Source organism: Melanotaenia boesemani, chromosome 17 (genome assembly GCF_017639745.1).
Source record: "Melanotaenia boesemani isolate fMelBoe1 chromosome 17, fMelBoe1.pri, whole genome shotgun sequence".
Taxonomy (NCBI): domain Eukaryota; kingdom Metazoa; phylum Chordata; class Actinopteri; order Atheriniformes; family Melanotaeniidae; genus Melanotaenia; species Melanotaenia boesemani.
Window position 1 is genome coordinate 1120596 of NC_055698.1, and position 26281 is coordinate 1146876.

Consider the following 26281-nt stretch of genomic DNA (forward strand, 5'->3'; position numbering starts at 1 on the left):
TTTACCTAAAAGCACTTCAGCTCCAGAAAAGGTTGGCAGGATTTGTAAATTTCAGTAAAAACATGATCTTCAACCCTTATTTAATTCCCAGTAGAACATGAACTACACATCACGTTGAATCTGAGACATTTTTACCGCTTCATGAATAAACCTTGTTTTTAATGTGATGGCAGCAACACTTGGAACAAGGGCAACTGAAGCCTGGAAAAGTAATCAGTACAAATAAAAACAGCTGGGGAGCATTCAACAACTAATCAGCAACATGGTATAAAAGGAGTTCTTCAGAGAGGCTGTCGCTGATGGACAGAGGTTCACCAATCTGAGACGATAATCTGAGAGTATAAAAATTGTGTAAAAATTTCAGAAAAATGTCCCTCAGTGTAAAATTAGAACAATTTTGAGGATCCCACCATCTACAGTGTATAGTAAAATCAAGAGATTCAGAAAATTGGGAGGAATCTCTGTGCGCATGGGACAAGAGAAGGCTAAAGGTTAAATGCTAGTGATCTTGAGGCTGTAGTTTTTTTTCTTTCATATTTTTCTTAACATTTTATATTTATCCAGCATTTCCATGAATGGCAAAGTAAGAATTTCACTGTACATGGATATGATGAGGTCTTGATGTGGTCTGATCATGTGTGTGGTGGTTCCCAACCTGGGGTCTGGGACCCCTCAAGGGGATCCCTTAAAGAGCACAGGGGGTCCCAGACACTTTTCATATTCAGAGCCATCGTGATCATGTCCACATTTGTCCCTATTTTGAGAACAAAAAGTATGGCTGAATGTTGTTAATTTAACTTTGGCATTATTGAAGCACAGGACTCAGAATACATTATTTATAGTGAGAATCTCACTTTTGAAAGCATAAAACCAAGCATGGGTTCAGCATGGGATGGTCCATCTCTTTTTGTATTGGCATGAAAAGGAAAATATGTGTTCTGTGGGAGGTCGTCTGCTCTCTGATTGGATAGTTTGATTGGTCACCATCCAATCAGAAATGTAAAGATATGGACAAAATTTGCAACTTCAGAGGCTCACACGCAGTTTTGTGCTTTGCATCTGTGAACAAGGTGTTTAGCAAAAGAACTTTATTCTTATTTCCACAAATACAAATCTACCGCCGTGCAAACACTTTCACACGTGTGCAAACTTGAATTTTTCTGGCTGATTGTTTTCACAGGGTGACAAGTTAACTGCAAAATCTTTATGACTTCATATTGAGCCCATATAATTAATTTATTCACGGAAATAGTTTTTGAAGAAATTGTAAATATCCTCACCTCTTGTTCTCTGGAGAATGGAGAAGGCTGTGGCTGTGTGTCCATCACATCCAGCAGTGAAAGAATGGATGGATGCCAGAGTTAGTGGTTACAGTGTGTAGGCAGTAGTGAACAGATGAGTTTTAATGGGGCACAGGAGGAAAATCTAAGGGAACCAGGGTGGTGACGTTTTTTACAGTAAAACAGTGGCAGCCAGCGAGCTGCTGTTGGATTGGTGATATGGTGATGCGTTTTGGTATAACTTTCAGTATAACTTTGCTGGTGTTTAGATCTGCTGATTGAGTGGCCGCCAGCTCTTTGATAAGCCTGGCCGCAGGTTTGAGTCCCGGCCGGCGTCTCACCCAGATTCTCTATCAGACCACCAGAGTGAGCTGCTGCTTTTCACCGCTGGAGATACAAGTGAAGACAGAAACACACAGCAGCTGCATACGGCCTCCACCAGTCCATACCAGGAGGCCTTAAAACAGGTTTTACTGCTAAGTGGGAGAGAAAGAGTGTGTCTCAAACAGGGTCTCATGGATATTAAAAGGTTTTAAAAGGTAAAAGGCATCATTAATAAACGTCCACATTCTGCTCTTGTCTGGTCTACCGCTCGCTAAACAAGACACAACAGATGTTACTGCTGAATATAAGATTGTAAGACTTGGTCAGGGAGTTTTTGCAGTGAACTTGAAACAGATAAATAATAAAGTCAGCGTTCAAAGATGTCGAACGAACGTTGCGTGTCACACGCATCAGATCCGTGTTGTCAGGGCGGGACTGAGTGCAGCTGGTGAACGGGAAGCGTTGATGGGAGAGGTTCTAACCAAGCCCAGAAGAGCAAATATTGAACTGTTCCTACACACAGGGATGGAGCAGCAAAGAGCCAATCAGCACCAAGATCCACATCCTGGTTCCAACAGCAAGTCTGGCTTCTGTTTATTCAGTCCGTTACCACAGAACAGGCAGCATATCTGCAGAGGAACCAAATCAGATCGATTTATCAATCTAACACAAAACAGGAAGATCCAATTAATACACACCTGTATCAGTGTGTGTTGTTTACACACATACCAGTGTGTGTTATTTAAACACACTGTCAGAGACTAAGCAACAGAATTAAACCACCAGGAAACAACTCCAGGAAATAATCAGTTCCCCTATTAGGTCTTAGTCTGACCCAGTCCATGTCTGGTTATACGTCCTGACCCAGAACCATCACAGGAACCTGGTTTCAGACCAGGTTCAACAATCGTCATAGCAACAGGCAGCATACTCATTTGTGATTAGTTTGTTTTATAGTTGGTCATTGTCCTCCATTTTATCTGTCCTTTCTTGTGCACCAGGATGCTTCAGATCGTGTTTACACAGAAAAACACACACACACACACACATATGAAGCTAATATTTAACAAAGAAATATTGTATAACTTCTTCATGACTAAACAGAAGAGTTTCCATCAGCGTGATGGAATCTAGTTAGCATAGTTCCTGCACCTGCTACAGTGCTGTACCTCCGATGTTTGTTTCACAATTTACTACGAGAACAATAAAATATACCAACCAACCCGAGTCTGACGGCAGCTCCAGCCTAATGACAATATTCATGGTGGTGTTCAAAACAGCCACTGTGTTGATATCCAGTTGCTGGTGTGTGACATGGTGCTGTGGAAAGTTATTAAGTGTGGTTTCTGAGCCTCGGGACGCTGCAGGACAAAGACGGCTCCATGAATGGACATAATAAATGTTATGTTGTGCTGACTGAAGCTAAAGAAAAACCTTTGGGTTATTCAGCAGCACAACGATCTGAAACACACCAGGAAGCTGGGTTTGGAGCGACCTGGTCAAAGTACAGATTTAAATCTTAAACTAGCTGTTCATGCTGGAAAGCCCTCCAATGGGTTCTGTAAAGAAGAGAGGACCAAAGCTCCTCCACAGATTACGTTATCACAGACATTTGATAAGTGGAACAACCAGTTTTCAGGTTTCATGTTTAACACACAACCAGGCAGGTTTGGATCCATTTTCTGCCTTGTGAATGAAATCATTTCAAAGTGATTTTTAAATTTACTCAGGTTAAATTTGTCTGATATTAGATTTTATTTGATGATCTGAAACATTGAACCGGGACAAACATGGAAAAGAAGAATTTGTAAGGGAATAAATACCGAATATATATGTCTGTATATGTGTGTAATTATTAATGTGTGTTTTCATGTCTACACGTATGTTCAGACATGTAACAAAACATTTTGACAGGAAGTAACTGAAGCCCAGAAAATGTAGGAAGGGGCGGGGCTTATCCACCACTGACTGCTTCCACTGCTTTTCAGACACGTCAGAGTTCATTTTATTGATTTTTCATTATATTTGTTCCACAGTTGAGATTAAAGATTAATTTCTTATGTTAGCTCATGGATGACCTATTAGCATGAAAAGATCAGGTCCAGCTGTGAAGTCTCACTGAAGCTGAAACATTTCTCTCAAATCTGATTTCTGAACTGATTCAGAAATCTGAGCTGTTTTTGTTTCCAGTGAAGCTGCAGAGGAGACGTGGGTGAGGGGCAGATCTGGACCTGAACAAAGCGGCCATTCACACCCCGAACACGGCCGGGTTGGATTAACTCTTCCTGCGGAGAGAAGCTGAACCTCTTTGTTCTCCAGCTGGGTGTTTGCAGCCGTCTCCTTCAGAGCTGCACCTTTGTGAGCTGAGCCAATCACGTAACGACCAGTCAGCATCCAGGAGTCTGAGCCAAGCTGCTAGACGTTCAAACTGGAAGATGAGGATTGTTCTGGCTATCAAAAAAACATTAAAAATAAAAAAATAAATATCAGTAAATGAAGCTCAAACTAAATCATTTATGAAAACGTTTTAACCATAAACAAGTTTTACAATCTTATATTCAGCCAAAAGTTTCTTTCTGAGCTTGATTAGATATACTAGTGTGGAAGATGATTAATCATATTTCATGTCTTAGGAAATAAACCATAAACCTCTTTCTTTTTTTCCACACAATATAAAGTGAAAACAAGATAAACTTAACGAGAAGTTTGGACAAGAGAGTTTTGAGGTCTTTTTACTTCATAAAGGACTTGAAATGAACTTTTCACCACTTGTTTACTCACACGTTTAAAGTCTAGAATTTTTTCTAATTTCAGAAAATCTTCAATGTTTTTTCCGTATAATAAGACGGCTGGTTGTTGCAGGGTGGTGCGTCCAGGGTGGTGCGTCCAGGGTGGTGCATCGCTTACCACCAACAGATTACCAATACAGATTAATTATTAATGACTTCAGTGAAAAGTGATGACAACCTTCCTGCTGAACGGAGTGAGTTCAGCAAACAAGATTTAATAAAATAAGAATACAACAGAATAATTAAATATATGTTTTTATTCTGTTGGTTTTTCTATTCCTTCACTTGTTTTACTGTTTTATGATTTAACACTAAGTATTTTCTTCCTTTAACATATTTATATTTCTGTTTGTTAGTATAATTGTTTTTATGTGGCATGTTTTAGGGATGTTTTATCTTTTGTAAGAGCCCTTTGGTCACTGCAGAGTTGTTATAAAGGGCTGTATGAATAAAATATTATTTTATAATTATAAAAAAGGCAAGCAGTTTATACACCCGTATACACGCTGAAACATTCAAATGTTGGTGGTCATTTTGTTCAGACTTCCTACAACCAAAGGAAAGAAATAGTTCTTAGACTGTTTGTCCCACATTCTTCTGATTTCAGGAAATCTTACCAAGTGTAATTATCTTCATGCACTGGAAAATGATTTCTCTGGATTATAGTCGGAATGTTAAATGTTGTCTTAGTTTTTCTTTGGATGAAGAGTTTCGAGCAGGATGTCTCAGAGAAAGCACACGGAAATCTCAGATTACCCACGTTCCCCTGGGAGTTTGGTCTGCAAACGAAACGTCACAGAGGAATTCCAGCACAGAGCGGGCGGGGCGAGGGGGAGGGAGGAGGAGGGAACAGGTGTTTAAAACTGGGACAGGTGAGGTCTGAGTCACAGTAAATCCTGGAGCTGTGGTCCACCTGGTCTCAACCTGAGCAGTCAGGAACAGGTAAGCTGCAGACCTGCAGGAACTTTATGCCGGATTCAGTTTCTCATGTTGACCCGAAGGCTCCGGTAGGTCAGGTAGGTCAGGTAGGTCAGGGAGCAGCTGCTGCGCTGCTGTTACAGACTGGTTTTCCTTCGTTGAGTGTTTGTTGTCAGGAGTTCAGGTTTGGGTCAGGCTTTGGTTTCTCATCTTTATGTGTTCACGCAGATCCAGAGAAGTTTCCAGTCTGCTCTAACCTGCAGGATGTTTGGTGATGTCACTTCCTCTCACTTCTCACCTGTCTGTGTTTCCATCAGCCCTCAAACATGATCAAAGCCGTGCTTGCTGTCCTCCTGGTCCTGGTGACCGTGTCCTCCACTTTCGCCAAATACATCCCAAAGACCGGGAAGAGGATCCCACAGACCCTGTCCCGAGGTCGGTGAGGGCCAGCTGCACTCCCAAGCTGCAGAAACTGAGATGAAGGTCTGATTTTAATCTGTGTCTCTGCAGGGTGGGGGGATCAGCTGATCTGGGCTCAGACATATGAGGAGGGTCTGTACTGGTCCCGGTCCAGGTGAGAAGCAGTAAAATGTGGGTTTGAGGCAGTCTCAGGCTGAGGTGATGATTAAATGAAGCCGGTTTGTGTTCCAGGAACAAGCCGCTGATGGTCCTGTTTCACTTGGAGGACTGCCCACACAGCCAAGGTGAGTTACTCATGAAAAAACCGGCTGGACCTGTTTGGAGAGTCGTTATTTGCTCACACATCCCACGTTTGTCCTGCAGCGCTGAAGAAAATTTTCTCTGAGGACGACCAGCTACAGAAAACTCTGGATGAGGACTTCATCCTCCTCAACCTGATGGTAGGTAAAACAACACACCTGGATTTTACACTGCGGCAGAACCGGGACAGTTCTGATCATAACGTAATAATTGGTTATGTTCTTAACTATTTTAGCTCTAATGTGAATTTACTTGTGTTTTTAGTAGAACTCCTCCAGTACAGAGCATAACTGATAGACAGGAACTAGATTAACTAGGAGATGTCAGATGGGGGATGGGTCTATCACAACAGATTCATGCCCAAGTGTGACACACAACATCCCAATCTATGACATGAGCAGTGGTTGGCTGCTCATCAGTCCAACCAATCTCAGCAGGGGCCTCACAGCCCCAGAAGATAAATGTGAACAACATCCAAAGATGGTAGTCAGACTGACACAGACCCTGCATCTGCAAAGCTTCACCTGTGGCCTGAACTGAGAAGAAATTTCTACTGTGTTTAAGTGAATCCTCTTCTGTTTGTTCGCTGTGTTCCAATAAAAGAATCGGGTTAACGACATGTTCTGGTTTGTCTCCTGCAGTATGAAACCACAGACAAACATCTGTCTCCGGATGGACAGTACGTCCCTCGGATCCTGTTTGTTGGTGAGTCCTCCTCCTCAGCTTCAAGTATAAAATACTACAAAACTATTTTAGATTCCTGCTAGGAGACTTATCTATCTTAATGAAAAGAAAAATACTTGAGAAGATTGAGACTACAAAATAATCTGCCAGTGCATGGAGATAATTACACTTTCCTGAAATAAGAAACATTTCTAAAACATATCCTAAAACAAGTGGTGAAACTCTCATTCCAAGTCCTTTATTAAGAAAAAAACAAACAACAAAAAACAAAACAAACTGCTTATGCTTCTTTCAGCGTTTCTCACTTTGAGAGAAAAGAGCTGAAAACAAGAGAAACTAAAGAAGAAGATTCCTCTGAATGAAATAATTATTGTTGACCTCTACTGTACACAACATGAAAATTATTCATCGTTTACTGATTCATTTTGGGCCATTTTAATGCCAAAACGTTTTATTTATATATATTTCAGACTCCCCTACTCTAAGACATACTGTTTTTGTTGCTAGGGGCAATGTTGTGCAACAATGGTACCAAACAACAGAGAAAATGATTATTGGTGATTGTCAGAGAGCAGTAAAAAGAACAGAAAAAGACAGGGACATATTTCCACGACTGGACACGTGCTCAGGACCAGTGACGTGCGGTGAAGTTTATGGTTGGTGAGGCTCTGATTTACAATTGTAAGAACTGAAAAGAGCATCTTACTTCAATATTCATTCAACAGCATGCAGCTGGTAATGCTTCATATCAGCATTCCTCTTTCACTCACACTCACACACCCTCTGTTTCTAACTCTTCAGTGAGAAAAGTAGCTGCTGGTGTCCTGAAAGTGGCTAAAGCGCTAAATGACATCATCTAATGTGCATAATAAGCTGGTACATGGAGCTGCTGTGGATGTTCATGTAGACGTGCACACGCAGGCACGACACAAGAAAGTTGAAAAACAGGGAGGCGTTCACTGACCGACCAATGAGAACAACGGAGAAGGAGCCGACTCAGCAGCAGATTTCTGCCAGTTAGAGCAAAATCTTCTGACTCTTCATCCTTGATGCCTTTTCTGTCAGACAGCGTTGAACGTGTCGAATTTCCCTCCAATATCATAACCATTTTTTTAAGACAAGCGATGCGCGACGCGGCCGCAGGTGTGTCGCGCCCCGCGTGTTGAAGTTCCTGCGCACCCAGAAACTCTGCATGTCCCACAATTGTTTTAAGATCTTTTCTCTCAAACAGCAGTAACTAAATTCTTCTTAATTCAGGGCGTATAAAAAGTCTTATAGAAATCTAATCTATTATTATTTATCTCATTAACAAAAAACAACATATTAACAGCAACATTTTCATTCAGAATAAGAATCTGGTTATTTTCTCTTGTTTCTCTTTCCTCTCAAAGTGAGTGAAAAACACTAAAAGCATTGACAGGATAGTTGGGTCACCTTTTTCAACAAGCTTTATTTGAATTTCTTCTCCAAACAGCAACAGTTACCGTTTGCAGCAGAGAAAAACCAAACAAAACAAAACAATAAGAAAAGATTTATTTGCAATTTCTTTTCCTTGGGACAGTAATAATAATAATAATAATATATTTTTTAAAGAAATGGTTGAGATTATAGTTGATAATAAAATAAAAATAGTGAAATGGTCAAAACTTACTTTGGGTATTACATAACCAAACTAAGTAGAGATATAGTGGTACAGACTGAGGCAGGATTATTTAGACTTAAGACTTCATAAAAAGTTTGCAGCCGGTTAAACGGTTAAAGCATTGCAAACCAAGTCTGAAAGATACAAAATGACCTCAAGCAGAGACTCTGGGATATGATTCGACTCAATATGTGTGTAAAATAATCCATTTCAGGTTTAGAAAGTAAGAACTAAAACAGTCACACACCATCTCCATCTGTAAAAGAGATCAGAAGCAGGTTTGCTGGATGTAAGATAATAAAACTTGGTTAGATCCTGAACTTCATTCTCCATAAATGATCCTCCCGGGCTGGCCCAGGTCTGGCTCTGTTCTGGTGTTGGTTGGATGTTTGACCTTCCCGTCTCTCCACAGACCCTTCCATGACAGTGAGGGCTGACATCAATGGTCGCTATGCCAACCGCATGTACGCGTACGAACCGAGCGACCTCAGCCTGTGTGAGTGCTGCAGACCTGCTGCGTTTATGTTGATGTTTGTGTGAAGTGGATTTAAAGATTTCCATCTCTCCCTCAGTGATCAACAACATGAAGAAGGCAAAGAAGCTCCTGAAGTCCGAGCTGTGAGCTGCAGGACCGAGCCGGAAGACCAACCACATGTATGGATGTTTACATGGAAAACTGAGCACTGGAAGTTTCCCCCGTCTTCACCTGAAAGTTTCCTCCTGACTTCTGATCCTCTGTTGGTTGTTTATCTGTCTGAATAAATACACACCTGGTGAAAGGTCTGCTCTCATGGTTTGCATTACTAAACATGAAACACACAGCTGGTGTGTGTCAAAGCCCGTAACTCTGAAGTCACTTATCAGTCTGGTAAACCAGGTATAAGTCTGTTACCATGGTAACATCAGCTCTAAGATCAGGTTAGCCACACTGAGTGTGTTAACAGAAACGTTCCCTAAATACACAGAACTTTTAAAGATGTTTCCTCCCCACACCGGACTCTGGACTCTGGTGTAAATCATCTACAGAGATCACTGAGCGCGGTCAGAGGAAGGTCTCCTTCATCTGCGAGCATCTCGGTCTGAGACGACTGATGACAGCATCATCTGATCAACACTGGGTCCACACACAGCTTGTTATACTGGACAGCTGAACTGGTTCCTCAGCTCTTCATCAGTTCGTTCACACAGCACCAGCTGCTGGTCCATCAACTTCATTGTAGTCCAGTTATAATCCCAATAAAACAAGTCCATTATGTGTCCCACAACAGTCCAATTTATAACAACCAATTCATAAAAATAATGACATAGTTAAGAAAACCAACAGATTGCATCTTCTCTTTGATTCAAGAACTAGAACCTGGAAGGAAAACCTCCACCAGAACCTGACCTAAGAAGGACGGGCATCTATCTAGACCAGAAAGGACAGGAAGATGAGAAGGGTCAGTTACCAGAACACAAAAACCAGGGGCCTGTTCCAGAAAGGAGGTTCTCTCCTCTGATTGGTTCTTGCTCTGTGGGCAGACTGCAATCAGCAGAAAGTTTCCCGTCTCACCACAGTTCTCCTGTTGAACCTACAAACAGGACAGGGTGTGTTGATGGAGAAGGAACAGCCTGATCCAGAGTCTGGTTCTTAATGAGCCCTGTGGCCAAAACATTCCTGTTACCACCACTGAAATGTGGGAAAGTTCAGTGTTTTTGTTTCAAACTACAAACATCCTTAATTCCCCCAAACTGGGATACTGTGTAAACATACAGTACCAGTCAAACATTTCGACACACTTTCCCATTAAGTTGTGCAATTTTTGTTTGTTTTGATTGTTAAAAAACAAAACAAACAACAACAACAACAACATAAAAAATGTGTTACAAAAGAAAACATTTGTTCTGCTTCTTTCTTGGACAGTTATGTATAATAGGAAATTCTGTTAGATGTGGTCATAAAAGTGTATCATTATTATTTACTCACTCACTCATTCTCAGTACCGCTTGGTCCATGACGGGTCGCGGTGAGCTGGAGCCTATCCAGCATTAACAGGTGAGAGGCAGGTACACCTGGACAGGTCACCAGTCCATCGCAGGGCCCATTATTATTTAATATTATTTAATATTAAGCTTTATGTACACACGCAGTCTCATTTACAAGAGAGACCTGTTTACCTAACCTAACACGCATGTCTATAGACGCCACCTTCCACTTAATACGTTGTTGATATTGCTGGATGAAAAACCTCAAAACAGAATATAGAATATGGACTAATACAGAAAGATGCTAAATCTACTATCAGTAGTTTTAATATTATTTAACATGCTGAAGGTTCAAGGCAAGCTGCAAATGAGAAGAAGAGCGGGAGATTAGTTTTTACACGTCCCCTCCAGGAATTACTCTCTGAAATTTTACTGTTTATTGCCTTTATTTACCTGCATTAGTGGATTTCAGGGTGAACTGTGTTCACAGACAGTGGTTTCTGGAAGTTTCCTGAGTCCATGCAGTGGTTTCCAGTAGAGAATCATGTCTGCTTTTAATGCAGTGCTGTCTGAAGACCCAGAGATCATCCAGTCTTGTCCCATGCACACAGAGATTCCTCCTGATTCCCTGAATCTTTGATGATATTATACACTGTAGATGGTGGATCTTCAAAGTTTTACAATTTTACATTGAGGAACATTTTTGTGAAATTGTTCCACAGTTTTTAAACCCAGTTTGTCTTAGACTGGTGAACATCTGAGAGACTCTGCCTCTCTGAAATGCTCATTTTATAGCCAGCCGAGTTACTGACCTGTGGTCAGTTTCTCCTCTAGTTGTTTTTGATTGAACCAGTAACGTTTCCAGCCTTTTGTTTCCCTTGTTTCAACTTTTTAGAGATGTGTTGCTGCCACCAGGTTCAAAATGAGCTCATATTTTCCATGAAACGGTAAAATGTCTCAGCTGCCACGTTGCTCGTTCTGGACTAAAATATGGGTTGGTGAGATTTGGAAATTATTGTGTAAAATGTGAAATACCAAACTTTTTAGAACTAGGTTGTACTATTATTAATCTTTTAAATCAAGTTTAGTAATGATTAATGTAGGAGGAATTCAGCCACACACAGAGGTCGAGGTTTTAACAGCGAAGGCGAGGAAGCCACTCTGTGGTGGAGGACGATGGCAGAGTCCAGAAAGACTTAGGTCAGGCAGAGTGGTTTCCAAAATCAACGCTTAAAGAATAAGGCAGAGATCGGTGGTCAGTCCAAACAGGGGTCGTTATCCAGGTAGGCAGAGAGCAGGAAAATCCGATAGGGAATCAGGCAGCAGGGAGTCCAGGAAACGTAGCAGGGTCAAACAGGACTCTAAAGACAAGAGGCTGGCTATCAAACAATGATTACTGCTGACCATCTGGCAGGGAAGCAGAGACTGAGGGGAGGTTAAATAGAGTGACGAACAGGTGAGGAGTGTGAGCGCTCATGAGGCCCAGGTGGATCAGATGAGCTGCAGGTGAGGCAGATCGGCCCTCATGACAAAAAGGAACAGATTTGAACCCTTTCATGTCCCGGCAGATTTTTGTCCCTCCTGGTTCTGGTTCTGCTGGAGGTTTCTTCCTGTTGAAAGAAGTTTTTTATCTTTCCACTCTCAGATTGTCTGCTACACTGAATGAACTCCTCCAGCTTCTTCTTCTTTCTTTAAACTCTTGATGGGATGTTCTGCTGTAACCCTGAGCTGCAGACAGGAGCATCAGTCTGTGTCCATCTACTGAGGAGCAAAGGTTTCCTCAAATGCAAAGCATCCTGGGAAATCTGCCAAAAACACTCACAATGAGGTCCTTGTTCACCTGTTAAACGATCTGTTCAGAAAACACCTGAAGTGAGCTTTTTCACATCGTTTCGGTAAAAAGTCACAGTGTTTGTGGGCGAATCTGTTCTGGAGAGGAAGAAATTACAGGAAGTTTGATGCTGTGACTCCGAGTCTTCATCTCTTTCTAGAATCTACATGCCTGGTTCTCCACCCGACCTCCACATTAAGGGGTTTTCCTTCCTCAACTGCTGGAGTTTGAGTCGATGGCTTTAGGGCTTTGCAGCCCTCCTGCTCTGTTCTAGTAGTTAATACAGACACATTTAATTCGAGGTTCAAATAATCTGTATTATCCCGTGAGGGTAATTTGCTGTGCAGCAAGCAGTAAAAACAGTCAGTGCACACAAATAACAATAAATATAGAAAATGACTAAAATATAAACATTAAAAAACAAAACTTAGAGCTACTTTTCAACTTGTTCAAAGGGGAAATGACTGCTGTAGTAGGACTCTGGTGTGATCCAGGCCTAAGAGGCCATTCAGGGACATCTTACAATCCAATCTGTTCTTATTTTTGAGGGAAAGGGAGCCGAACCAACAGATAAAAGAGAAAGTTAAACGAGAGTAAAAAATTTGCACAAAAGTACAGTCAACATTAAAACTACGAAGCTAACGATCACATGTGCTGCTCCTGTGCTTCCTGTGCACGGGTCGACATGAAGATCAGACAGCCTGTCATCCAAGATGGAGCCCAGGTATTTACAACCAGATAACTGATCTTCTCAGTGGGCTCCTTCTTCCATCTGCAACACCTGAAGGAAGTCTTTCAGTAACTTCCTCTGGTTCCTGCATCAGGGGACATTTCTTGGACATGTTGAGTAGACTGGACCAAGACCAGACCCAGAAGACCTTGCTGGCTGTTAAGAGGCAACAGTGACAGTCCAGAGGTCCCCAGAACGTTGAATTTTTCATTACCAGTGGTAGTCTAAGGCCGTATTTAACCCTAATTTAACAATACTGGTCTTTATAAGGTACAAAGTGCAAGGATAAAAATAAGTACTCACTGTTGGAGGTACAACAACGGTATCTATGAGGGTAACACTCCTTCGCATCCCTAAAAGTACAATTAGGTACTATATTTTCTCTGTGCTTTGTTTCAGAACAGTCTTCTATGAACAAGAATGACCTGCTAAGTCTTGTATTGAAGCTCACTTTGTTGTTTGAACACCGTGTTGTGTAGAGGGTGTATAGTCCGTTATGCAAACTGTAACAGGTCCTGAAGGACTTTTTGAAGTGAGCCAATCACAGTCCCTGCAGGACTTTCATGATGTGAAATGTTAGGGCAACTGGTCTGTGGTCATCTGGTTCAGATTGCTGGGATTGTTTAGGTACTGGAACAAGGAGGATGTTTTCCAGAGCACAGGAACTCTTCTGACTCAGGCTGGTGTTGAAAATGTGCCGAAGAATCCAACATGGTTGTTCTGAGCAAGATTTTAAAAGCCAGGGCCTGACACCATCTGGACCTGCAGCCTTGTTCCAGTTCATTCTCTCCAGTTGTTCACCTGACTGCAGGAGACAGACAGGCTGGAGGCGGAGGAGGTCTCAGGAGACAGACAGGCTAGAGGCGGAGGAGGTCTCAGGAGACAGACAGGCTGGAGACGGAGGAGGTCTCAGGAGACAGACAGGCTAGAGGCGGAGGAGGTCTCAGGAGACAGACAGGCTGGAGGCAGAGGCGGAGGAGGTCTCAGGAGACAGACAGGCTGGAGGCGGAGGAGGTCTCAGGAGACAGACAGGCTGGAGGCGGAGGAGGTTTCAGGAGACAGACAGGCTGGAGGCAGAGGCGGAGGAGGTCTCAGGAGACAGACAGGCTGGAGGCGGAGGAGGTCTCAGGAGACAGACAGGCTGGAGGCAGAGGAGGTCTCAGGAGACAGACAGGCTGGAGGCGAAGGAGGTCTCAGGAGACAGACAGGCTGGAGGCAGAGGCGGAGGAGGTCTCAGGAGACAGACAGGCTGGAGGCGGAGGAGGTCTCAGGAGACAGACAGGCTGGAGGCAGAGGAGGTCTCAGGAGACAGACAGGCTGGAGGAGGAGGCGGTCTCAGGAGACAGACAGGCTGGAGGCGGAGGCGGAGGAGGTCCCAGGAGACAGACAGGCTGGAGGCGGAGGAGGTCTCAGAAGACAGACAGGCTGGAGGCGGAGGCGGAGGAGGTCTCAGGAGACAGACAGGCTGGAGGCGGAGGAGGTCTCAGGAGACAGACAGGCTGGACGCGGAGGAGGTCTCAGGAGACAGACAGGCTGGAGGCGGAGGAGGTCTCAGAAGACAGACAGGCTGGAGGCGGAGGAGGTCTCAGGAGACAGACAGGCTGGACGCGGAGGAGGTCTCAGGAGACAGACAGGCTAGAGGCGGAGGAGGTCTCAGGAGACAGACAGGCTGGAGGCAGAGGCGGAGGAGGTCTCAGGAGACAGACAGGCTGGAGGCGGAGGAGGTCTCAGGAGACAGACAGGCTGGATGCGGAGGAGGTCTCAGGAGACAGACAGGCTGGAGGCGGAGGAGGTCTCAGGAGACAGACAGGCTGGAGGCAGAGGCGAAGGAGGTCTCAGGAGACAGACAGGCTGGAGGTGGAGGAGGTCTCAGGAGACAGACAGGCTGGAGGCAGACGAGGTCTCAGGAGACAGACAGGCTAGAGGCGGAGGAGGTCTCAGGAGACAGACAGGCTAGAGGCGGAGGAGGTCTCAGGAGACAGACAGGCTGGAGGCGGAGGAGGTCTCAGGAGACAGACAGGCTGGAGGCGGAGGAGGTCTCAGGAGACAGACAGGCTGGAGGCAGACGAGGTCTCAGGAGACAGACAGGCTAGAGGCGGAGGAGGTCTCAGGAGACAGACAGGCTGGAGGCGGAGGAGGTCTCAGGAGACAGACAGGCTGGAGGCGGACGAGGTCTCAGGAGACAGACAGGCTGGAGGCGGAGGAGGTCTCAGGAGACAGACAGGCTGGAGGCGGAGGAGGTCTCAGGAGACAGACAGGCTGGAGGCAGACGAGGTCTCAGGAGACAGACAGGCTAGAGGCGGAGGAGGTCTCAGGAGACAGACAGGCTGGAGGCAGACGAGGTCTCAGGAGACAGACAGGCTAGAGGCGGAGGAGGTCTCAGGAGACAGACAGGCTGGAGGCGGAGGAGGTCTCAGGAGACAGACAGGCTGGAGGCGGAGGAGGTCTCAGGAGACAGACAGGCTGGAGGCGGACGAGGTCTCAGGAGACAGACAGGCTGGAGGCGGAGGAGGTCTCAGGAGACAGACAGGCTGGAGGCGGAGGAGGTCTCAGGAGACAGACAGGCTGGAGGCGGACGAGGTCTCAGGAGACAGACAGGCTGGAGGCGGAGGAGGTCTCAGGAGACAGACAGGCTGGAGGCGGAGGAGGTCTCAGGAGACAGACAGGCTGGAGGCAGACGAGGTCTCAGGAGACAGACAGGCTAGAGGCGGAGGAGGTCTCAGGAGACAGACAGGCTGGAGGCAGACGAGGTCTCAGGAGACAGACAGGCTAGAGGCGGAGGAGGTCTCAGGAGACAGACAGGCTGGAGGCGGAGGAGGTCTCAGGAGACAGACAGGCTGGAGGCGGAGGAGGTCTCAGGAGACAGACAGGCTGGAGGCAGACGAGGTCTCAGGAGACAGACAGGCTAGAGGCGGAGGAGGTCTCAGTATGTTCTCATGTGAGGGAGATGAGGCTAGGGTCCAACAGAGGCTGTGTTGGCTCATTTAAGTTGTGTTCTCACTAACTCTGAAACTTTGTCTGCACAGACCCTGAAATTAAATGAATTGAACTGAATTAATTCAGTTAATCTTAAATATAAAAATGCACTGAATCTGATGCACTTCTTCTTCCATTAGGTTTTTTATTTAAGTTTACAGTAAAAATGTTCAGGCAGGAATTTCATTCAGTCACCACTGCAGCTCTGAAACAGAAGCTTCAATCTGAACAAGTTACACAAATACACAAGAAGACACACACGCACACACACTTATTCTCACATGAGATCATTCCAAACACCTCTTCTCTGCACAGAGAACTGGGTGAAACCGGGTTTTGTCATGACAGAGATGTGGTTGGTGTTACTGCGTTCAGCACAGAATGATTAACAGGAAAGGACATAAATTCCAGTGTCTTCGACTGTGTTAATATGTTTATATAAATATGTTTATAATGGACAACAAACTGGCTGCAGTCAGCGTTCCTTCTTCTTACACCTACAGGTTGTCAGTAAAACCCTTGGACAGCTCCTGATGCTGACGGCAGCATGTTCATCATTTCTTTACACCCAGTGAACTGTTTCAGAGCAGATTTCTCTGGAAAAACCAAATGCATCACAGTATTATAGAGTGGCTGCAGTAGAAACATACAGGTCAGTTCAGAGAAGTGCTGAGGAGACCAGAGATGGTCTTGTTTCACAGGAAAGCACTCGGGTTGGCTCGGGGGTCCTTCTGGTTCCTGTAGCGATATGTGAGCCACACTCCCAGGATCTGAAACAGAGAGAACAGATGGAGCACGGAGGGAATAAAACAGACCAATACCCAAACACAGTTACAATAATTAAGCTTGAAGTGTACACGGTGTACCAGTACCATTGTACATTAAAGACCGCATAGTTCCAGATATTCCAACAGAGCAACAGTCTCACTTCGTTCACACTGCAGCTCATTTCCGATTTTTTTGCCCATATGTGACTCATATCAGATTTTTTAATGACAGTCTGAATGGCACAAATCCGATTATATATATATATATATATATATATATATACATATATAGTATGCAAGTACTTCCAAATTGATAAGCATTACATCTATAAATACTATAAACTATGTGACGTCGTGTTATCTTCTTGTCACTTCAGGGCCACATACCGTTCACACTTCAGCATTGAAATGATAATATGAACGACCACTCAAAAAAATTGGATTTGAGCATTAAGACCTGCAGTGTGAACACAAAGAGTACAATGGGAGGCGGAGCCTTCGACGATCAGAACCTCTCCTACAGAACCAGCTCCCAGTTTGGGCTTGGGAGGCAGACACCCTCTCTACCTTTAAGATCAGGCTTAAAACCTTCATTTCTGATAAATCTTAAAGTTAGGGCTGGTCTAGCCATCTCTTAGTGACGCTGCCATAGGCTTAGACTGCTGAGGGACGTTCTGTGATGCACTGAACACTTTGTATCTCTGCTCATTATCTTTAAACGTATGACAGTATTAGCATCATTAACCTGTGTCTCCTCTCTCAGCTGGTCTTCCTGGCTAAAAGTCCTAGTATCTGTTGGACTCTCTGTCCTGTCCTCTCCACCCCGGTCGAGGCAGGTGGCTGCCCTCCCTGAGCAGGGCTTTGTGGGAGGTTTTTCCTTCCTGTTAAAAGAGAGTTTTTCCTTTCCACCGTCGCCCCTAGCATGCTCAGGATGGGGGACTGAATCGAAGTTTATTTTTGATGCAATCTGTTGGTTTTCCTTAACTATTTATTATGGTTTGGTTTGTATGGATACTGACTGGATGACAATGAATTGGCTCGAATTGATTGTATGTAAGATGCCCGGAGATGACGTTGTAGTGAATTTGGGCTATACAAATAGAGCTCAATTGAATAAATAATCAAGCATTTCTTATATTTTCATAACCACACGTAGCAGAAAAATGCAGACTGATTCTGTGTTTTGTGTGAACATGTGATTTTCCTTCCTGTTTTGTTTTGTCACACTCCTCTGAACCATGGAGCTGTTTACATCAAACAGGTGAAGCACACCTGGGAGAGGACTGCTTATTACCATGGTTGCACACAGCAGCAGTCGTGTGGCTCTGGTGCTCACCTCAGTGAAGCTAAAGAAGATGCCGACTCCTCCTACAAAGTGGAGGACCTCTCCGACGTGCTCCTGAATCTTATCTGCGCATGGCAGACAGGAGTTGTTGTGGAAACAGGCCTGAAGAAGAAGATGAGATGGCAAATTGTGACTGAAGTGACTGATGATTGAAATGTTTCTGAGGTCAAAAGAAGGTCTGATGATGAGCAGAGGTCTGAACTCACAGCATCACAGGAGCTGTTGGGGTCCACATGTCTGAAGCCACAGCAGTTGAGGCTCTTCTCCACATCCCTCCGAGTGCTCTCAGAGTTATTCCAGCCCACCTCCAGCAGGTGGTCCTGCAGCACAGCATCATAGGATACAAGGCTTTACTTTATGGTATGCTCTCAGTGACCTGCAGCCTTTTGGTGGCTTGCATTTATCTGCTGTTTCCTGGTTGTGTTGCATTGATTTCTGACATGAAACTAACCATTTTATTACATTTAGGTGGCAAAAAATAGAAAAGAAAAAATAGAAAGAAAGATAAAAAAAAAGCGTAAAAAAATTTATTAATGGATTAACAGGCTAAAGGTTTGGCTTGTTTTTATGTTTGTGTGATAGTGTAATCATTGTGGGTGTCTATACCTAAACTCATTAAAATGGATGCAGACTTCTGAGCTCATTCTTCTAACTTTATCAGCATAAAAGCTGAACTGCTGAGCCAAAACAGCCCCATGTCTGTCTCTCTCTAACTTCCGCTCACCTGCACTCCAAATTAAAAGTGGCTAGTACATACTGTCAGCATCAGCAACACCATGTCAAAATAAAATGTCTTCGGATCAGCTGAATGATTGATGAAAAAATTAAACGCCTCCTCATCTTCAATCTAATAATTGTCTGCCTCGTTTTGTGGAGTGGGTTCAATTATGATCATTTTATCAACCTTCTCTTCTACATATTTTTATTATCAGGTGTCATAAGCATGGGAATAAGATCTGTGGAATTTGAGGTTATCAGGTTCAGACAGGACTGTCCTCTGCATTTATATTCACAGTTGAGTCCTTAGCTGAGAGAAGCCGGCTTGACCCAACAACGTTAATCTGTTACCAAACTGTTAGTTGTTATCTCACAAAATCACTCCATAGACTAATCCAGGCAAACACCAGAAGTAGACCCTCTGCCATCGCTGAGGTGGCATTTCTGTGCATGTCAGAGCCGAACAGATGAGAATCGGACTATTTTCTTAACAATGCTGAAGAACTCTGGAAGGACTTGCACATTTCTTGGCTGTTTGAACAGCAGTGGAAACCTTTAATTGTAGTAAAAACAAAACAAACAAACAAAAAAAGTCAATGCGAAGAACACAGAGCTTTACTTCATTAAGATTGTAGCTGCCTGTGTTTGTGGAGAGGAACACCTGTGAATCAGAGAGTGGAGTACAAATGACATGCTGTCATGGCCGAGGGAAGACAGGATTTTATTCCCAACAACTCTAAATCTGGCCCAAAAAACGATTCTAAAAATTTCTCAAACAAACCTGTCTCCAGCCCAGAGTTTTCCCTCTTCATACACAAATTATATATCAAAACAGAGGAAATTAAGTTGGTGTTCAAATAAACCAGGCTCTGAAAGATCTGGGACAGAATTTGAGCTACAGAGCACCAAGCATCACAGAGTCTACCTTTTTCTCCCATGAACCTCCATTCTACAGAAACTCTGATCCTCGGACATACACGCAGTTCTCATGTATATTTAACTTGCCAACGTTTAAATTCTGTTCTCATTAGGGTAAAATACATTACATCCATGCACTCCTCCAACCCTTCTGGCACTCACGGTTAGATAATTTTTTTTGATACAAGGTTTTGTTTGAGAACATCACCTGGTTGTTCAAGGGGTTATTTCAGCCCTTACCTATCTGTGAGCTCTGAGTCTGTTTCAGAATGACTTTAACAAAATATCCCTGCTGTCATAGCAACACTAACTAGCTGGCCAGGCGCAGTTGTGTGTGTAAGATTAGAATCAAGCACTCACCTCCCCAGATGAAGTACCATATTTTTTGGACTATAAGGTGCACCAGATTATAAAGCGCTTTACACGAAATAAAACAGATAAGTCAATTTTTATTTACCTTATTCCCAAAAACTCTCAACATTGTTCAGTTGTAACACATAAAATACAAAACAACTCACTTCTTTTACACTTTACTTTTTTTACACTTACTGTTTTTTTACACTTACTTTTTCAGTTCATTCCTCTTCCACAAATCCATCAAATTCTTTATCTTCAGTGTCTGAGTTTAACAGTTAGGCGATTTCAGCATGCCCAGATCCCTTTTTTCATTATCCGAGTCAGTCTCGTTGCTGTTACTAGCTGTTCAGTGATGATTCCGGCCTCCATGAAAGCTCGGACGACATTTGAGACTGATACCTTAGCCAAGGCATCCACAATCTATTGGCAGATAGTGGCGTCACGTGCCGGCGTTGCCTCCCTGTCTTGGTGAATGTCTTTTCGCCTTCTGTCATCCAATGCTCCCATGCAGTTCGCAATTTAACTTTGTACGACCTGTTGACACCAATATCTAGCAGTTGGAGTTCTTCGGTTAATCCACTCGGAATGATGGCAAGGTCCGAATTAGTTTGCTTCACTTGGGTTTTGACAGTACTGGTGAGATGGGCGCACATGGAGTCGCATTTCAATAGGGACAGAGATTTGTGGAAAAACCATCCGGTCTCTTGACGTAAACTTCTCTCAGCCACTCACTCATCTTCTTCTCGTCCATCCAGCCCTTTGGGTTCGCCCTAATTATGACGCCAGCCGGAAACTTTTCTTTTGGCAAAGTCTTCCTCTTGAAAATGACCATAGGTGATAGTTTCTGGCCATTAGCCTGGCAACCGAGAACTACAGTGAAGGATGACTTCTCGTACCCTGTGGTGTGTATAGATACCGTAGTGGTCCCTGTTTTCTCAACAGTACTGTTCATAGGGATGTCAAAGGTGAGGGGGACCTCGTCCATGTTGTGGATGTGTTCTGGCCAGATCTTCTTTTCGGTGATCATGTTCTTGCAGTAGGAAAATGGCCAACATTTCTTTGTAATCCTTTGGCAGTTGCTGTGAGACGGTAGTTCTTGTGTGGATGGAGAGATTATGCCTTTTCATAAAACGCAAGCACCAAGAAGGACCTCCTCGAAAGTCGTTGATCTTCATGTCACGTGCTACCGCTGTTGCCTTGAGTCGAATAGAAACTGTAGAGACGCTTCTACCTTCTGTTCTCCATTCAATAACCCACTCTTCAATTTTGTCCTCTAACTGTGGCCATCTTTCTTTATTCAAACTCTGTTTGGTCTTCTTTATTTGGCGCAGGTCATCTTCTTGCTTCCTCCACTTCCGTATGATTGATTCATTAATGTTGAATTCTTTCGCAGCTGCTCTACTCCCATGTTCTACTGTGTGACTGATAGCCTTGAGTTTGAAACCAGCTTCGTGCCATTTTGGGGTCCTTATACACACACCATAATATTATGTTACAGCACAGTACATATTACTTTGTGATGCTCCCGACTACGGTAGCCGTAACTCTTTGACAATCCATCAAGCTCTGCGGCTTCATAGCTTATCAAAGTTGTACTAAAACATTTTGAAAATCGGTTCAACGTCAGTAAGCACAACCAGAATTAATACATAAAGTGTACCGGATTATAAGGCGCACTGTCGATTTTTGACATACACACACTCACTTTTTACCAGCTGAGGTTGTCGCTTGATAGCAAAGCAGACTACAGGGGGCTTATGTAGGGGAAAAAGGAAATGTGACCCACAAAAACTTTAAGATTTATGAAAGTGTGGAAGTGCAAAAAATTACAGTTCCCCCCTCATCCACTAGGGGCTCCAAAACAGAGTCAATCCCCATAGACTCCCATGTTAAAAAGACCAACTTCACAGCAGAAATAAACATGTTTAAAGCCTGGTACAAAAACCCATTTTAGGATTAACAGGTCAAGTTTACCTTCATGACAACTGTGAGGGGGGGTGAATTTGTTTCTAACTCATCTGAAATTTGGCATAATTTTGGGCGTGTCCCTTTGATTGACATGTATCCAATATCCGCGGCAAGAAGACAGAGGGTAGCACAACTGCCGTTTTTAGCCGGCTAACAGTGCGCCTTAGCTTTAGCCCACCTACCTTCATTAACCGCTTAGCTCACGTTAGATCTGAATTGGCTCAGTTAGCGCTTAGCTACAGGCAGCTTGGAGTTTGATAGACGTCAATCATCCACCCCCACGCTCACAGTCCCCCTCTCAGCTCCACCTCTTTGCCCATTTTTGTATTTTCCGGTAGCGACGGTGGGAACGCCCAACGAGATTCACTTTTTCTCTTCAGAAACCTATGGGTGACGTCATGGAGGCTCCGCCCATCTTTTATACAGTCTATGGTCAGCACACCTCTTCTCTCATTCTCTCTCTGTCACACACACACACACTCTATGCATCATACTGTAGATGTGTCTACATGTCAGCATCTGTCTGCAGTGCAGCCCCTTCCTCACACTCATTAGAACCTTTGATGTCACCACAGCCACACAGCTGCCTCGTCTTGTAAAATGGCTGCCACTCTGGGGCGGGCAGTAGCTGCATTGGCATCCTTTAAAATTTCTTCAGAAATTTTCTAGTTATAACAAAACTATGCCATTTTTTCTTTTTTTTAAAATGGACTGTTATGAATTGTTCTGAGAAAATTAGACCGACTTAGAGAAACAACTAGATTTCAGAGTAAAATTTAGAAAGATACTTGTGATTACTGTAAGCATAATTTCTAATTGCTCCATTGAAAAAAACATATTTAGACAGAATGTGTCTGTTAGCTGATCTTCACTCCAGATTAAAACCTGCATTGTCTTCATTGTGTGTTCAATGTAAAATAAATCATGGTAGCCTCAAACACTGCTGATGGTTCTGCTGCGTATTACAGAAAATTGGTCTCACCTGTTGTTCTCTGTTGATGGTCAAACAGGCGCTGGAAACCGAGAACTGGACAATAAACACCATGAATAAGATGATCATGTACTGAGCCTCTCTGTCAAGGAAAAAACAACACAATTCTGACAAGTCAGCCGCCCAAGAAGCCTACCCATGACCACAAAGGGAGTCACCACAGGAACCACCCAGATCAAGGCAGGCCGGGGTCCACGCCCAGCCACAGGGCTGCAGTGCAGGACCCCCAGCCACCCAGACAAGGGCCGTCACCATGGCAACAACTCCGCAGACAGAGCAGGCAGAGCCATCGGTGTGGAGTTAAAACAGTAAAAAAAAAACTGTAAGATCTGATAAGAGCAACAAGAATAAAAATACAGATAAAGGAGTTCTGGAAAATGCTTAAATAAAATAAAATAAAATAAAATAAAATAAAATAAAATAAAAAAGTTCATAAAAACTGTGTACGTGGGTAAAACAAAACAATAAAAAGGAGCCACATAAATAAGTGATATTTAAAATGAGTAGAAAAATATATAATTAGATTAGTGAAAATCTAAACAAAATCAAAAAAAGCTAAAAAGGTGGTTCTTGACCCGGTTTTTCAAACAGCAACAGTCTCTGCAGCCCTGAGGTTCCCTGGCAGGCTGTTCCCAGTCGAGGCCTGTAGTGGTGGACGAGGCCTCACCATAAGTTTTGGTTCTGACTTTGGGAACAGCTAAGAGGCTGGTACCAGTGGATCTCGGGGTCCGCAGATTAGATAAATTAGAGGGCCCAAGACTATTACGACATTTATAAACAACTAAAAGAACCTAAAATCATTCCTGAAACACACGGGGAGCCAGTGCAGCGATTTTAAAACTGGTGTTTTGTGTTCCCGCCCTGTGGTCCTCGTCAAAACTCGTGCTGCTGAGTTCTGGAGTAGCTGTAGGTTAGATATGGACATTTTGGGAAGACCAGAGAACAGGGCGTTACAGTAATGTATTCTACTAGAAATAAAAGCATCAGCACCTAAATGCTGGCAAGCGAGAGGAATGGGCGAACACTGGCGATGTTTTTAAGACGGTAAAATCCTGTTTTTGTAAGATTTCTAATGTGTGGAATAAAATCCAGCTCAGAGTGAAAAAGGACACCCAGATTTCTCCCACAATGAGAATATTTAAAGTTTTGTAAGTTTGGTAAAATGATCTCTTTCTTGTCTTCAAGACCGATAATTTCAACTTCAGTTTTGTCCTGATTGAGCTGTAGGAAATTTTCTGCATTCATGAAATATATCTAAAATACTGTTTAAAATAGAATTAACTGGCTCCAGGAGACACGGCGATGTAAAGCTGTGTATCATCAGCGTAGCTGTGAAAATCAATGGCATGCATCCTGATGACACCCCCAAGAGGCAACATGTACAGATTAGGAAGAAGTGGGCCTAAAATTGATCCTTGGGGAACCCCAACACTAGATTTTATAGGTCTTTGAGGAGGATGTGGCCATACTTACATAAAATTATCGATCTGTGACATAGGACTAAAACCAATTAAGAACAGTACCTTAACAGATCCAGGCTGAGCTTCTGTTCTGATATATGATCTATATGATATCTAGGAAACCACCCAGCCTTCTCCAGAAGCGCGTGAAGGATACAAAGAAGAGGAGGACCTGGTGATGCTTCATGGCGCCAATGAGGCCGGCCAGTGCCACGAAGAAGAGGAAGACACCTACACCGATGATAGCTCCCACCACCTGGAAACTGGACACCAGACCAAACCACTTTCCCCATGCTGCGATGCCGATCATCAGCAGACTCACCATCTGCAGAACACACACACACACTCAGAGGAAGAATCTGGGATTAGGTTGCATATGAACTGTAATGTAAACCTGAAATCATTGAAAAGTATGTGTGTATTCTCATTTGTCAGGACCCGCACCACAAGACACCGTCAGCAGTTTATACAGAACCACGATGGTTCCACTGTTTCCATCCACAGACACAACAGCCACCGATGCAGGCGACTTAAAGCTAAATAAAAGTTTAAATACTCTGTTATAGGAAAAGCCAGACAGTTACGAGAAGAGAAATATTCCAGATACAGCTCACACATCCTTCACAGGAAGTCATCTGGAATAAAACTATGTGTCTGATTACTTGCATGTCAAATGTAAAGCAACCATCAGATACATTTGTACGTCCTTTAGTATGAAAATCTAAGATAAAATGTGATACTTCACAATTATAAACAACTCTTCAAGCAACTCTTCAGAAGAATGTTCTGCAGCAAAGATGAGCAGCAGCTGGGAGCTCTGCACACTCAGGAACATCAGCTCAGAGGCAAACAGTTTCTTAAAGACAAGGTTAGCATGTACATTACTGCTGGTCCTGGTCCAGAGACCTGCAGACTACATGAAACCTCCTAAACAACTCCTGGACACTCCCTAAAAACATCCCAGAAAATCTCCTCAAAGATCCCAAAAACCTCACTAAACCTCCTGAAACATACCTCCTAAAAACCTGAAGAAACCGCATAAAAACATCCTGATAACACTAAAACCTTCCTGAAAACCTGGAAGTATCCTGAAACCAAGACATACTAAAACCTGCTAAACGCTCTTGAAACAACATCCTTCGTAAAAAAGTGTTTTTGTATGAGACTTCCTGTTTCCTCTCCTGAGGCAGACTCCAGTCTACTCTGCAGTCTTAGGATGAAGAGGAGTCATGAGGAAGACCTCGGTAGGGTTTCTCCTCTGACTCTCAGGTCATTTCTGGAGCTTCCAGAGTGAAGATGAGCAGATTCTTCATCTCTGTCTGAACGGATGAAGTTCAGTAGAAGATAATATCTACGACAATGATAATAACTTATAACGTGTTAAGTTATGACGCGCGCTGTCTGAGATGACGTCATCACAGCTTCGTCATTATTGTGTCTTCCTCACGCAGAGATCCACATCCAGTCCCGGCTTCATGTGAAACGAGCCGCAGAGACATCTTCCTCTGCAGTGCCTCCTCCTCCTCCTCCTCCACCTTCTCATGTATGCAGCGTCACGTGACCCTCCTTCATCAGCCAATAATTTATCATTAGATGTGTGTAAACATTCCCGATTCTGATCACAACCCTGCATATCAGTCATCCATATGGTCCATCAATGATCCATATGGATGACTGATCCGAAAACTCACCACATAGAGGATGTTGAGCGCGCACAGCGCGTGCTTGGAGCAGGTGAACCCGGCGCAGCTCATTGTGAACCGAACAGAACCGACCGACCCCAAATCCGAAAAACAATTCAGATGATGGATCCAGAAACTCAGACCCCGCTCAGAGAAGCAGCTGGAACAACCTGCACGAAGCCGATCGACGCGTCCGATCAGCAGCGCGAGACCACAG

The 26281-nt window shown here is 43.7% G+C and overlaps 2 protein-coding genes and 1 long non-coding RNA gene across 3 annotated transcripts; 2 read left to right on the forward strand and 1 right to left on the reverse strand.

Moving 5' to 3' along the window:
* Window positions 1–339: 339 nt before the first annotated feature.
* On the forward strand, window positions 340–21258 carry LOC121657003. The gene is made up of 3 exons (XR_006013504.1): window positions 340–351; window positions 5455–5458; window positions 21185–21258. It is a non-coding gene; the product is annotated as an uncharacterized LOC121657003 (long non-coding RNA).
* agr2 (anterior gradient 2) lies at window positions 5244–9136 on the forward strand. Its single transcript, XM_042012344.1, has 8 exons — window positions 5244–5335; window positions 5629–5746; window positions 5822–5885; window positions 5963–6015; window positions 6095–6171; window positions 6673–6736; window positions 8770–8853; window positions 8930–9136. Exons 2-8 carry the CDS (start codon window positions 5638–5640, stop codon window positions 8977–8979), a joined length of 501 nt encoding a protein of 166 aa, XP_041868278.1. The 5' UTR covers window positions 5244–5335; window positions 5629–5637; the 3' UTR covers window positions 8980–9136.
* Window positions 15987–26266, reverse strand: tspan13b (tetraspanin 13b). The gene is made up of 6 exons (XM_042012343.1): window positions 26074–26266; window positions 24540–24707; window positions 22914–22994; window positions 18178–18291; window positions 17963–18073; window positions 15987–16629 (listed from the first exon to the last, which is right to left on the reverse strand). The coding sequence occupies exons 1-6, from the start codon at window positions 26134–26136 to the stop codon at window positions 16555–16557; spliced, it is 612 nt and encodes a 203-aa protein (XP_041868277.1). The 5' UTR covers window positions 26137–26266; the 3' UTR covers window positions 15987–16554.
* Window positions 26267–26281: the final 15 nt, after the last annotated feature.